The sequence below is a fragment of the Erinaceus europaeus genome, chromosome 19, assembly GCF_950295315.1.
Source record: "Erinaceus europaeus chromosome 19, mEriEur2.1, whole genome shotgun sequence".
In the NCBI taxonomy this organism is placed as follows: Eukaryota; Metazoa; Chordata; class Mammalia; order Eulipotyphla; family Erinaceidae; genus Erinaceus; species Erinaceus europaeus.
In genome coordinates this window covers 1,450,576-1,464,605 of record NC_080180.1, presented here as the reverse complement: position 1 = coordinate 1,464,605, position 14,030 = coordinate 1,450,576, and the positions used below count along the sequence as shown (strand labels likewise).

At 48.5% G+C, this 14,030-nt stretch overlaps 1 protein-coding gene across 5 annotated transcripts; it reads right to left on the bottom strand.

Annotated features, from left to right (window-relative positions):
• Positions 1 to 1,136: 1,136 nt before the first annotated feature.
• Positions 1,137 to 13,947, bottom strand: TATDN3 (TatD DNase domain containing 3). 5 transcript variants are annotated; one of them, XM_060178393.1, is made up of 10 exons: positions 13,814 to 13,941; positions 12,369 to 12,401; positions 11,433 to 11,506; positions 10,708 to 10,792; positions 9,199 to 9,261; positions 8,446 to 8,555; positions 7,959 to 8,014; positions 4,741 to 4,853; positions 3,038 to 3,118; positions 1,137 to 1,891 (listed from the first exon to the last, which is right to left on the bottom strand). In XM_060178393.1, the coding sequence occupies exons 1-10, from the start codon at positions 13,871 to 13,873 to the stop codon at positions 1,748 to 1,750; spliced, it is 819 nt and encodes a 272-aa protein (XP_060034376.1). In that variant the 5' UTR covers positions 13,874 to 13,941; the 3' UTR covers positions 1,137 to 1,747. The 5 variants fall into 5 exon arrangements, with proteins under 5 accessions (XP_060034376.1, XP_060034377.1, XP_060034380.1 ...); XM_060178394.1 differs by having other exon boundaries at positions 3,038 to 3,115; XM_060178397.1 differs by lacking the exon at positions 11,433 to 11,506 and having other exon boundaries at positions 13,814 to 13,947.
• Between the last annotated feature and the right edge of the window lie 83 nt (positions 13,948 to 14,030).

Below are 14,030 nucleotides of genomic sequence, written 5' to 3'. Positions count from 1 at the left end.
CATGGGGCATGTGACGTGAGAACAGTGGCATCCTGACTCTCCCCTTGATACTCCTCCTCTCTCCATTTCTCTCTCCTATCCAACAACTACGACATAAATAACAACAATAATAACTACCACATAAATAAAAAACAAGAGGGAAAATAAGTAAATATTAAAAAAAATTAAAGTTAAAAACTTAAAAAAAAAGAAAATTAAATTCTTAGGATTTGGTATAGCTCACTGGTAAAGTTATACATAATATTTGTGGTAAAAATGTACTTAATAAGATAAAATTGACCATCTTAATTTTTAAATAATTATATTTTTAACTTGATTTTATTTGATAGGGGCAAAGGGAAGAGGGAGATAGGGAGGGAGAAAGACAGACAGACAGACACACCTGCAGCCCTGCTTTACTGCTTGTGAAGCTTTCCCCCGTAACTGGGGACCAAGGGCTTGAACCCAAGTCCTTGCTCACTGTAATATGTGTGCTTAACCAGTGCACCACCACCGGTCCCCATCTTAATAATAATTCTTAGTGTCTAGTCTAATGGTGTTAATACAGTCTCACTGTTACCTTGCCCTCGGCCACAGAAATCTATTCCAAGGACTTTAAAAAGTGAGAGTTATTTGCATAACCATTATGCTGTCTACCCCCACACTCAGCTTTCATTTTTTTGATATTTATTTATTTATTCCTTTTTGTTGCTCTTGTTGTTTTATTGTTGTAGTTGCTATTGTTGTCGTTGTTGGCTAGGACAGAGAGAAATAAGAGAGAGGAGGGGAAGACAGAGAGGGGGAGAGAAAGACAGACACCTGCAGACCTGCTTCACCGCCTGTGAAGTGACTCCCCTGCAGGTGGGGAGCTGGGAACTCGAACCTTATGCTGGTCCTTGCGCTTTGCACCCTGTGCACTTAACCTGCTGTACTACTGCCTGACTCCCTGTTTCAAGAATTTTTAATACTTAAAAATGCAAAGTATCATAGTCTGGGAGATGGCTCAGTGGATAAAAGCACTGAACTCTCAAGCGTGAGGTCCTGAGCTCAAGCCCCAGCAACACATGTATCAGGGTGACATCTGGTTCTTTCCCTCTCCTCCTGTCTTTCTCATGAATAAACAAAATCTTTAAAAAAATGCAAAGTATCATTGCAAATAAAAGAGTCAGATGCATTTTTAATACAGATAGTTACGTTCCAAATGTGACAAAATTAAGATGGGCCTTAAAACGAGTTTATGAACTAAATTTTTTTTTGGTATTTTGGGCTTCTGACTGGTGGTTATACACACCGCTGGACTCTTAGGCTGGAATTGAAGACCAAGTCAAAACCTGGTTTAACAAGCCCGAGAGACGATTCCTACTTGCAACCTGACATTCTCTTCTCACGGATCAACCTCTGGGATGAAGCTGGAGGTCAAGGACCAGCCCACCCTCACTTCCTCACCCCTGCATTTGCTTCTTACCCGTGGAGCCACCTGCCAGAAGAGACGGTTTTCCCACATGGGCTCCTAGTGACGGAGAGATGTGAGAAGCATCCGTGTCTCTCCTGCCAGGACTCCGGTAATGTGTGAGGCTAGGGCTAGAAGCCGGGGTCTCAGGACCTAAGCCCTGCTGATATTTCCAAGGAGAATCTCTGTCTACAGTGAGAGTCTCCTGTGTCCTGTAAGAGGCTTTTTTCATTCAGGCTCTTCTCAGTCCATTTCTTCCTCCCCCCCAGTGATTCTGCCTGTGACTGGGTTGGCTTTGCCATCGGGACGGTTCACAGGCTATTTCTGCAGCAGCTGCTGGAGCCTGGGAAACAGCCTCATCGCGTTCTGTGTCGTCACCTCTGTGACTTCGGCCACTGAGACCCCTTTCACCTCAGCGATGTATTCTGCTGAGATGCGGACGTTCTGGGGCTCGTTCCGCACCTGAAGTGGAGAAAGCCGACACTGGATCAGACCTGATGCTCAGGGAGCCATCTTGGGAGACTGCAGGCAGGTCAGGAGGGAGAGAGCAGTGGGACTGCTGAGCTCTGGTCACTGCGCCATCCATGGCGGCGAGGCTGCAGGAGGGAGGTTGGGGACCTGGGCCGGGTGGGCACAGGGACTCAGCTCCATAGGCAGGGTGTGTGTCACCCTCAGGCTCTATCAAGCAAGGCAGGGGCTGTGGCTTCCTTTCAGAAAAGGATAATTTAAAGTAGCAGCAAGATTTTAATAAGACTCTTTACAGCCTAGAGTCAACTTCTATATGGCAGGAATGACAAAAATAATTTGTGGCTTTCTCAGTACTTGTTCTAAAAGGTAAAGGAGAGTCTCGTTGGAATGTGCTAATAAGCAGAAGACAAAGTATTTACTGAGCACCTATTATCCACTGCTAGGCTTCATTTAACCTTCAGTTTCAAATACAATTTTTTAAAAAGATTTTTTAATATTTATTTATTTATTCCCTTTTTGTTGCCCTTGTTTTATTGTTGTAGTTATTATTATTGTTGTTACTGATGTCGTCATTGTTGGATAGGACAGCGAGAAATGGAGAGAGGAGGGGAAGACAGAGAGGGGGAGAGAAAGACAGACACCTGCAGACCTGCTTCACAGGCAGTGAAGCGACTCCCCTGCAGGTGGGGAGCCGGGGGCTCGAACCGGGATCCTTACGCCAGTCCTTGTGCTTGGCGCCACCTGCGCTTATTAACCCGCTGTGCTACTGCCTGACTCCCTCAAATAAAATATTTTTACTATTATTTTCCTTTGATTTTGTAGTTGAAGAAACAGTTTCAGAGTAGGAGGCAACAAAGGGGGTCTGAACCGAGCTCTCTGACTCCCGACACTGTGCCTCTCACTGCACTCGCCACATCAAGGAGGACATGCATCCATGCCGCCCTGTGTGCCCTGGAGAGCAATGGATTCACAGGAGAAGCACAAGTTAATGTGAGCGCTCAGCCTGGCACAGAGTCGGACTCCACTGTGTCTCCCCCGCTCCACTTCTCTCTCACTCATGCCAGCGAGGAGCAAAGCAAACCCCGGATAACGTAAACGAGAGACGGCACATGCGGAATCGGGCGTTAGCGAGTCACTTACCTGTTTTTCTGGTCCGAGGGCAGGTGAATCTGTTTCTAAGCAAATTGAAGTCAAAGGCAACTGCTTTACAAGTCTCTGCTTCTTAGAGAAAAGAGAACACTAGTAAGTTGAAAAGATGGGGAATAAAAATAAAGAACATCACACCTGTCTGCGGATGTGTCCTTCACTGCAAGAAGTGGCCTTCACGCTTCAGTGTTGAGTGAAGAAGCCCTGAGCGTGGTCCGACCACCCCACTCCCACCAGTCAGAGGTAGGCGGGAACACTAATCACCCAGCGCCTCCACAGCTGTAGGGACCCAAGGAGCAGTCACCGCCGCAGTGAGGAGGCACACTGTTTCCAGAGGCCCACGGAGAGATGGCGGACCTTCCAGTCACCTGTGTCTGTCCAGTAAGCCGTGCCATGAGGTAGTAAGAGTTCTCCCACTGGCTCCTCATTTTCAGTTACTTTGGCTGTTGTTTTCCATGTCCGTATATGACTTGCAAGTCATTTTTCTCATTCTGTGGGTTATCTTGCCACTTTGCTTTTTAAAATACTATTTACAGGTGGCGCAAAGCACAAGGACCGGCCTAAAGATCCCAGTTCGAGCCCCGGGTCCCTCACCTGCAGGGGAGTCGCTTCACAAGTGGTGTCTAGTTTTCTCTCCCCCTCTCTGTCTTCCCCATCTCTCTCCATTTTTCTGTCCTATCCAACAGCGATATCAATAACAACAACAGTAATAACTACAACAATAAAACATGGGCAAAAAAGGGAATAAATAAATATTTAAGAAACAAAACAAAAAATACTATTTATTATTATTTTGGTCTCCTGGGTGCTGTCTACTGCGAGTGGCACCCTCTTCAGGCAGTTTTTTTTATTATCTTTATTTATTTATTTGACAGTCAGAAATCAAGAGAGCAGGAGAGGTAGAGAGGAAGAGAGGAAGAGAGAGGGACACCTGCAGCCCAGCTTCACCACTCGCAAAGCTTTCCCCTTGTAGGTGGGGTCAGAGGCCGGACCTGGGTCCTTGCGCATGGGGCCATGTGCGCCAGCCACCACCCACCCCTTCCACTTTCTTGATAGTGTCCTCGGAAACATTTACTGAGGTAATAATAAATTTAAAGTTTTAAAAAGATATTTATTTATTTATTCCCTTTTGTTGCCCTTGTTTTGCTGTTGTAATTATTGTAGTTGTTACTGGTGTCATTGTTGTTGGCTAGGACAGACAGAAATGGAGAGAGGAGGGGAAGACAGAGGTGGGGAGAGAAAGACAGACACCTGCAGACCTGCTTCACCGCCTGTGAAGCGACTCCCCTGCAGGTGGGGAGCCGGGGGCTCGAACCGGGATCCTTAGGCCGGTCCTTGCGCTTTGTGCCATGTGCGCTTAACCCGCTGCGCCACCGCCCGCCTCCCAATTGAAAGTTTAATGATGCTAGACTCATCTGTTATTTCTCTGGTTGCTACTGATTTTGGTGTCATGTCTAAGAAACCACTGCCTATTCCAAGGTCACAGGAGTTTCCAGCCATTTTCTTCTACTCAAAGTCTCATAACTGCGGCTCTTACATTCAGCTTTTGAATCCCCCCTTTTTTTTTTTTTCTGTTCATTTCTATTTAAGTGTGAGGTCAGGAGCTAAGATTGACTTTTGTAAAGAGAACAGTCTCACATGTGATCAAGTCTTATTTTTCACGAGGTGTAGGAGAATTCTTTTGTGGAAGGACTCACCTGGCCACTTCTTATGATAGAGGGGGGGAGCGAGAAGAAGTAGCCGGCTCGGACCCCTTCCATGGCTACTGCCGGCCGCCCGTCGAACGCGTGCAGCAGTACTCGGTCAGCACCTGCCAGCAGTGAAGACAAACTGAGTTCATCTCGCCTGCTTAGAGAGCTCCGCCGGCTAGTCACTCTGGGCACAGCAGTTTGGGGCACAGTGATGAGGGCCACAGACTTCCTAAGGGCGGACAGGTGTCCAGTCTCCAGAGCTGTATATGATACGGTGCATTTTTGAGCCGGGGAGGTGGCGCAGCAGACAGAATGCCTGACTTGCCAGCCGAGGGACCTGAGTTCAGTCTGGGCATCCCACACACCAGAGTGGTGATCCGGCCTCTTCCCCTCTCTCTCTCTCTCTCTCTCTCTCTCTCTCTCTTTCTCTCATCAATAAACACATCTTGAAAAACACAATGAAATTCTGAAACACAATTGCCCAAAATAAAATGATTAAATAGAATGAAATACACATTTTTAAACAACTATCTAAATTCTTTATGCCACCACCTTTTCTAGAAGTCTGAACTGTCCACCTATTTACTGTTGTTTCTAACGGGAAGTTTCAAGCAGTCAAATCGTCCTAGCAAGAATGCTCATGGGAGGAGAGGCTGGGAGCTGACTGGCCTACACATTTAGTAGCCAGAGTCGTGGTCACAACCACACCCCGTGTTCACAGGCCGCTCAGCCTGCAGAGAAACGCGCGCTCAGTGCTTCCAGGAGAGCTGTGTGCGCCACACTGAGAATTGCAGTGCTTTCCAGGGGCAGGTGTCCACATCTACTGCACTTTAAAAAAATTTATATTTATTTATTTCCTTTTGTTGTCCTTGTTGTTTTATTGTTGTAGTTATTATTGATGTTGTTCTTGTAGGATATGACAGAGAGAAATGGAGAGAGGAGGAGAAGACAGAGAGGGGGAGAGAAAGACAGACACCTGCAGACCTGCTTCACCACCTGTGAAGCGACTCCCCTGCAGGTGGGGAGCCGGGGCTCGAACCGGGATCCTTACGCCGATCCTTGTGCTTTGTGCCACCTGCGCTTAACCCGCTGTGCTGCTGCCCGTCTCCCATCTACTTCACTTCTAACCACAGATGAGGTCTGAAGTCGACATAGTGAGTCAGGGTTGAACAGTACGTGCACATGTGTGTGTGACATGTAAATGCATCCTTACACACACACACACACATACAAAGAGGTAAAGCTTGTGAAACTGAGTAGGTTTTTTCTTTTCTTTCTTTCTTTCTTTCTTTCTTTCTTTCTTTCTTTCTTTCTTTTTCTTTCTTTCTTTCTAAACCAGAGCACTGCTCAGCTCTGGCTTATGGTGATGCAGGGAAATGAACCTGGGACTTTGGAGCCTCACACATACGAGTCTCTTTGCAGAACCATTATGCTGTCTACACTGCCCAAGCTTGTGAAACTTGTCAGTTGTCTGCATGTGTATGTGCTGAGTCTCAAGATGAAGCCCTGGCCCAGGAGGTGACTCAGTGGCGACAGTGGACTCATAAGCAAAAGGTCCTGAGCACAACCCCTGGCACTGCGTATGCCGAGGTGATACTGTTTTTCTGTCATAAACAAGCCAGGAAAAAATAAAGTCTTACGGGGCCACATGGTGGTGAACCTGGTTGGGCTCACAAGTTACAAAGCACAAGGACCCAGGTTTGAGCCCTTGGTTCCACCTGCAGGGGGAGAACTTTGCGAGTGGTGAAGCAGTGTTGCTGGTGTCTGTCTCTCTCCCTCTCTATCACCCCCTTCCCTCTCAATTTCTGGCTGTCTGTATCCAATAAGTAAAGATTAAAAAAAAAAAAAGACTTACTTTTGAAAGTGGTTTACATAAGTACACGGCAAGTCTCAAAATACAAGACATTTCTTTCCAAGGACTGTATTTTTTTTTTTTTTTTTTTTTTTGCCTCCAGGGTTATCGCTGGGGCTCGATGGGGCACTAGGAATCCACTGCTCCTGGTGGCCGTTTTTTCCATTTTGGACAGAGCAGAGAGGAATTGATAGGGGTTGGCAAACAGGGAGAAAGAGAGACACATGCAGCCCTGCTACGCTGCTTGTGAAGTGAAGCCCCTGTAGGTGGGGAACCGGGGGTCTTGAACCAGGATCCTTATGCGGGTCTTTGCATTTTGTACTATGTGTGCTTAACCTGATGCACCACTGCCCGGCCCCACCAAGGACTGCATATTTAAAAGTTTGAGAAACAGTGCCTGGAGATATGGTTTCCCTTCGCGAACAGTCAGTGAGGGTGACAGCGCAGTGTAAGTGTGACGGCCACACTGTGTAGACCGCTTCCTGAAGCCGCAGCCCTGAGGCGGGAGTAGCGCAGTGTAAGTGTGACGGCCACACTGTGTAGACCGCTTCCTGAGCCGCAGCCCTGAGGCGGGAGTCACTATCACCCAACTGGGCTGCTGCATCTTGGCTTCGGGTCTTCGTTTCTCTTTGGCTAAACTGACTAAGAAATGACAGCTGAGGAGAGTCGGGCGGTGGCGCAGCGGGTTAATAAGCGCAGGTGGCGCAAAGTGCAGGGACCGGCGTAAGGATCCCGGTTCGAGCCCCCGGCTCCCCACCTGCAGGGGAGTCGCTTCACAGGCGGTGAAGCAGGTCTGCAGGTGTCTGTCTTTCTCTCCCCCTCTGTCTTCCCCTCCTCTCTCCATTTCTCTCTGTCCTAGCCAACAGCAATGACATCAATAATAACTACAACAATAAAACAGTAAGGGCAACATAAAAGGGAATAAATAAATAAATATTAAAAAGAAAGAAATGAAAGCTGAGCATGGGGGTAGACAGCATAATGGTTATGCAGATAAACTCTCGTGCCTGAAGCTCCAAAGTCCCAGGTTGATCCCCTATACCATCATAAACCAAAGCTGAGTAGTGCTCTGGTAATAACTAACTACATAAATAGAAAGAAATTAGAACTGACAATCTTTAATTCAAGGACTGCGAAATACGCGATCCAATTTCCCACTTGCTTTATAACAGCCTATTAATGTCACGATCACACTGAAGCCTTGCCAACAGCAGGCTGACCTGCCAGATCAACATATTTGATTTTCACCGCCACCCTGACCCCATTCTCTGTCTTTAAAAAACCAACTTAAAACACTGCTTGTTCTATGAAAATCTGGACTGGAATTTTCCAGTTTAAACATTTGTCACATTTCTCTCAGGGACCAAAATACCTTGTTCACGTAAGAGGTTGATGGTGGGTCTTCCAGCTGAGCGTGAGTGAACATTCCTGTTTAATAACAAGAAAATTTTCCTTTTTGGGTTAAGCACAGGTGACGCAAAGTGCAAGGACTGGCGTAAGGAGCCCCCGGCTCCCCACCTGCAGGGGAGTCGCTTCACAGGCGGTGAAGCAGGTCTGCAGGTGTCTGTCTTTCTCTCCCCCTCTCTGTCTTCCCCTCCTCTCTCCATTTCTCTCTGTCCTATCCAACAATGATGACATCAGTAACAACGACAATAATAACTACAACAATAAAACAACAAGGGCAACAAAAGGGAATAAATAAATATTGAAAAATATATTCCTTTTAAGTACTTAGTCTGACAGTTGTTTGTTTTTTCCTTTAAGGTAATAGAAGGAAAGGAAACGCAGAGCTACGCTGCAGGAGAGCTGTGACTTTGGCTGCTCTCTGGTTAGTAAAGTGAGATGATTCATGAACTCACAGAGGCAAGTCCAGTCTTCTGGCTAACTGGATCTGTCTGATCAGCACTTGTCTTTGCTCTTCTTTCTGCTCATCGGTGCCGGCGATTCTGGGGGAGAAATCTAGTCCGACCTACAACAGACAAACACAACAGGGCTATGCAGTTAGAGCTCAGTGAGTCCCCAAGGGCATACTGGGGAAGACACTGGAGGAGTGCATGCAAGCCATGTCTGTGACGACATTCTTGTAGCCGCCTTCAGCTCTCTAGCCAGTTGTTACTGGATAGAGACAGAGAGAAATTGAGAGGGGAGGGTGGGAGACAGAGGGAAGGAGACAGACACCCGCAGCCCTGCTTCCTCACTTATGAAGCTTTCCCCCTGCAGGTGGGAACCAGAGGCTTCAACCCATGTCCTTGCACACTGTAATGTAAGCACTTAACTAGGTTCGCCACTGCCTGGCCCCTCCACCTTCAACACTCTTAACCGGAAACAGTGGAGCAGGGGCCGGGTGGTGGTGCACCTGGTTGAGCGCACATGTTACAGTGCAGAAGGACCCAGGTTCAAGCCCGTGGCCCGCTGCGCTACCACTCGGCCTCCACACACAGATGCTATTTTAACTAACCAGAGAGATGATCCACATTTAGGTAAAAGAGAAAGTATTATTCTGCTGAACATGATGGGCAGAATCGAAGTCAGTTATAAACGCCACACTGGGTTGGAGGTCATTTTCACATAGACGAGGAAAGCCTGAATTAGAAGCTGTTTGGTCAGTTTACCTCTCCAATTGCCAACAATCGATCCTTGTAATTCTCGATAATGGGCAGAGCCGCGTCCAGATCCTGGGAGAAAAGCGAGAACAGCTGCTGAAGGATAAGGGGGCTGGCCGGCAGGATTTTCAGCATGTCTCTCCACATGGAGTAGGCGCCATTTTGAGGATTCTGTCTTGGGACATGCAAACTGAAAGTACTTCTAAGGATAATCAGAATACAGGAGAACTGGGACTCGGGCGGTAGCGCAGCGGGTTAAGCGCACGTGGCGCAAAGCGCAAGCACCGGCGTAAGGATCCCGGTTCGAGCCCCCGGCTCCCACCTGCAGGGGAGTCGCTTCACAGGCGGTGAAGCAGGTCTGCAGGCGTCTGTCTTTCTCTCCCCCTCTCTGTCTTCCCCTCCTCTCTCTATTTCTCTCTGTACCATCCAACAACGACAACATCAATAACAACAATAATAACAACAACAATAAAATAAGAGCACCAAAAGGGAATAAATATTTAAAAATTAGAATACAGAAGAATTAAAGAAAAGGAGGTGAACCATGACTGTGGGAGAGGAGATTTTACAATTAAGCCCGAAGAAAGAGAAGCTGAGGGAGAGGAGGCCAAGGTCCCCGAAGACAGATTCACGTTAAGGGAGTGGACATTGTCACGAGCAGCTGGTTTGACCCTGGAGATCAGAGAAGAAGAATATGAGAATGAAGCTTAGGTTAAGGAGTTTCGGGCAAAGATGTCTCCATATCAAACACGAAAATGGCAGCATCTCTGAGACCTCTGAGGGACCTGAGAAGTTGGAGGGGTCGCTCAGGAAATGTTCAACCCTAGGAAAGTCTCAGTGGTTGCGTATGTGAACAAAGACCAGACAGAGGGGAAAACATGTTTCTTGGAATGTATCTTTCTTTTCTTTTCTTTTTTCTTTTTACCAGAGCCCTGCTCAGCTCTGGCTTACGGTGGTGTGGGGGATTGAACCTGGGACTCTGGAGCCTCAGGCATGAGAGTCTCTTTGCATAACCAATTATGCTATCTTTTTATTTTTTGTTTTTACTTAATTTATATATCTATTTTGGATAGAGAAACTGAGAAGGAACAGGGAGCTAGAGAGGCCGAGAGACACACACCTACAGCACTGCTTGTGAAGCTTCGCCCCTGCAGGTGAGGGCTGGGGGCTAGAACCTGGGTCCTTGTTTATTGTAACATGTGCTCAACCATGTGCGCCACTGCCTGGCCCTGGGCTATATCTTGTTTCTTTTTTTTTTTTTTAATTTTTTAAAAAGATTTTATTTATTTATGCGAAAGACAGGAGGAGAGAGAAAGAACCAGACATCACTGGCACATGTGCTGCTGGGGATCGAACTCGGGACCTCATGCTTCAGAGTCCAAAGCTTCACCACTGTGCCACCTCTCGGACCACTATATCTTGTTTCTTAAAGAAACATCAGAACAGAGATCAGAAAGAGGAAGGTTACCAAGCCAGAGGGCCTCAGTCTTTGTGGCTCTTGCTTTAGACGCCCATTACCTTTACTGTGACACTTCTCTGGCCTGTTGGTGAGAGCCCCTGGACTGGATGCACACCCAAGCATGGCAGAACAAATCCGCGGTACCTAAAATACAGAATGAGAAAAAGAAAGCAACAACAGTAGATAGCGTTATTATTCTAAAGAATAAGAAGACCCGGGGCTAGGTGGTGGCCCACAGGGCCGAGCACACACATCACAGGGCACAAGGGCCCCAGTTCAAGCCCCCGGCTCCCCACCTGCAGCGGGGAAGTTTCACAGGCGGTGAAGCAGGGCTGCAGGTGTCTCTGTCTCTCTCCCTCTCTGTCTTTCCCTCCCCTCTCAATTTCTCTCTGTCTCTGTCCAAATTAAATATTTTAAAAAAGGAATGTAGATTCTTTGTCAGTGCAGAGAATTAATGCAAATTTTTAAAAAGAACAAGACACCAGTAACCTAAAGAACAAGTAGAAAATAGTTTCTTTATATTTAAAGATAAAATGACATATTTCCTTTTCAGTCTCTTTAAAAATGATCAGACATTACAAATGTGATATAATGAACACAATTCTTATTTTCAACTTTGACTTCTCTGATTATAATGAAAGAGAACAAGAAAATCCAAGGCATTGCTCAGCTCTCCCTGGGGACTGAACCTGGGACCTCTGGGCCCTCACACAGTCAAGTCTGATGCACTACTGCTGTGCTATCTCCCAACCTGTCTCTGTGATCTATTCATGAGAAGCAGCACCTTTCTGAAAGTCTCATGATCTTCTCAAACTCTCCTGAATGTTCGGCAACCACCACCAGAGCCGTAACATTGGCCTGAAAGAGCAAAGAACAGAGGGGTCTCTACACTGCAGCCAAAGGGACTGAGCCACAATTTCAGTTCTCTGTGCTTGCGCCTATCCGGGTCCCCTCCCCTCCCCTCCCCTCCCCTCCATCAAGATCAAGGCGACGGCTGTCGCTGGGGCCCCCGGATGTCTCAGACGCTGCTCAGTGAACACAAATGACCCCAGTGAACCAACACAACCGTCGAGGTAGGCACTGCTGCAGCCGATTCTACAGACCCGGAGATAGTTTTGGATGGAGTCCGAGATCTTGCCTCAGGTCACCCAGCCTGAGTAACTCCAAAGCCCATCCTCCCAGAAAAGCGACACGTGACGCCGAGCCCGTGCAAAGCCGGCTTCTCCTGACACTCTAGCGAAGACCACAACAAGTGTAAGTGACTTTCATGAACACTTCCAAGAGCTACTAAAGCAATTCCCAACATTTCCAGGAAGCTTTTCCAATTTCTCTGTGATCTCTGGAATAAGGCTCATTTCAGAGCTGGTGGAGAAGGGGGCTGTGGAAACATGTCTTGGGTTCAAAGGAGTTTTTCTCTGTCTCTGTCTAGTGGTCTGTCTTTGGGCTACCAGCTAATCTTTAGGCCTTGCACCCTGATGTAGAAAATGGGGATTGGCTGGTTATAAGGCAGGAATGTCCTCAGAAGACTACTGGCAGACGCACACGCAGGGCCTCACCTGCAAACACTAGACATCTAATAAATGCAAATGACTGAGAAGTAAGAATTACCAAAAATCACTGAAGCAACAGCACTACACTTCAATGTCGCATCCTGAACACTATCAAAGACAAACAATGCACAGACACAGGCACACACAGGCAATTTTAGACACTGACTTACTTTCTTGGCTTTCTCCAACACATCGTCCAGATCCTAAAACATGAAGCAGAAGTCATGACAGTTGTGTTGGACACACATGTCACTACTTTGTGGCCCCTCAAAGCAACATGAGGAAAATGAGAAAGGAAGGAGTCACACAGATCTACTCTCTTCCTTTACGAATTAATCATTTATTAATGAGTGTGTGTGTGTGTGTGCGTGTGTGGGGCAAGGGAACCAGAGCATCCCCTTGGCACATGCGATGTCATGGATCAAACCCATGTGTCCTGGAGCCCCGCTTCCCCAGAGCCCTGCCCCACTAGGGAAAGAGAGAGGCAGGCTGGGAGTATGGATCCACCTGTCAACGCCCATGTTCAGCGGGGAAGCAATTACAGAAGCCAGACCTTCCACCTTCTGCATCCCACAATGACCCTGGGTCCATGCTCCCAGAGGGATAGAGAATAGGAAAGCTATCGGGGGAGGGGATGGGATACGGAGTTCTGGTGGTGGGAACTGTGTGGAAATGTATCCCTCTTATCCTATACTCTTGCCAATATTTCCATTTCATAAATAAAAAGTAATAAATTAAAAAAATCTGGCTTCTGCTCCCACTCCAGTAAATCAGGGACTCTTGTCAGTAAAGTGGCACTTTCCTTCGAGCATTAGGAACCTTTAAAAAATTATTTTAAATATTTATTTATTCTCTTTTGTTGCCCTTGTTGTTTTATGTTGTAATTATTATTGTTATTGACGTCGTTGCTGTTGGATAGGACAGAGAGACATGGAGGGAGGAGGGGAAGACAGAGAGGGGGAGAGAAAGACAGACACCTGCAGACCTGCTTCACCGCCTGTGAAGCGACTCCCCTGCAGGTGGGGAGCCGGGGGCTCGAACCCGGATCCTTGGGCGGATCGTTGCGCTTCGCACGACGTGCGCTTAACCCGCTGCGCCACTGCCCGGCCCCCTCATTTTGCAAATCAATATTAAATCACTAGTAATGATAATAATAATAACAATAATAATAATGATAATAATGATAATAATAAAGGAAGACAAAAGGGCCGAGTCTGCTCCTTCTGCCGCAGAGTCTGCAGAGCGCGAAGCAGCTGCCCTGCCAGGCGGCGGCTGCCGGGGCGCATCTCCCGCGGACCCGGGTCCGACTGGGCCCGTCGGCAGAAGGGACGCGGCTTCCGCAGCCTCCAGCCTCGGGGAGTCGCCTCTGCCGGGGGCCCGAAACCGGGATCGGCCCGGAGTCCGGGCCGGGTGACACCCGCCAGCCTGCCGCGCCGGAGTCCCGGGGTCCCCCCGCGTTTACTGGGGGCAGGGGACGGGCTGCGAGGGCCGGCGTGACGGCGGCCTGCGGGGGACAGGGGCCCCGGTCGGGCCGGGCCGCGGGCAGAGCGCAGACAGGCCGGGCAGGCGACGCGGGCGGCCCCCGCCCCTCGGCCCCCGCGCCGCGCTCACATACACCGTCAAAGTCGGGGGCCGCCAGGTGGCAGTGACAATCCACCAGCCCCTCCGCGCTCATGGCCGCCGTCCGCCCGCAGGCCGGAACCTCTTGGCCGTGGCGGGTGGAGTTTCCGGCCGGACACCGGCCCCCGCAGGACGCCGGCTCCTTCCGGCGCGCAGCGACACCCTACTTCCGGCGCGCAGCGACACCCACTTCCGGCGCGCAGCGACCCCTC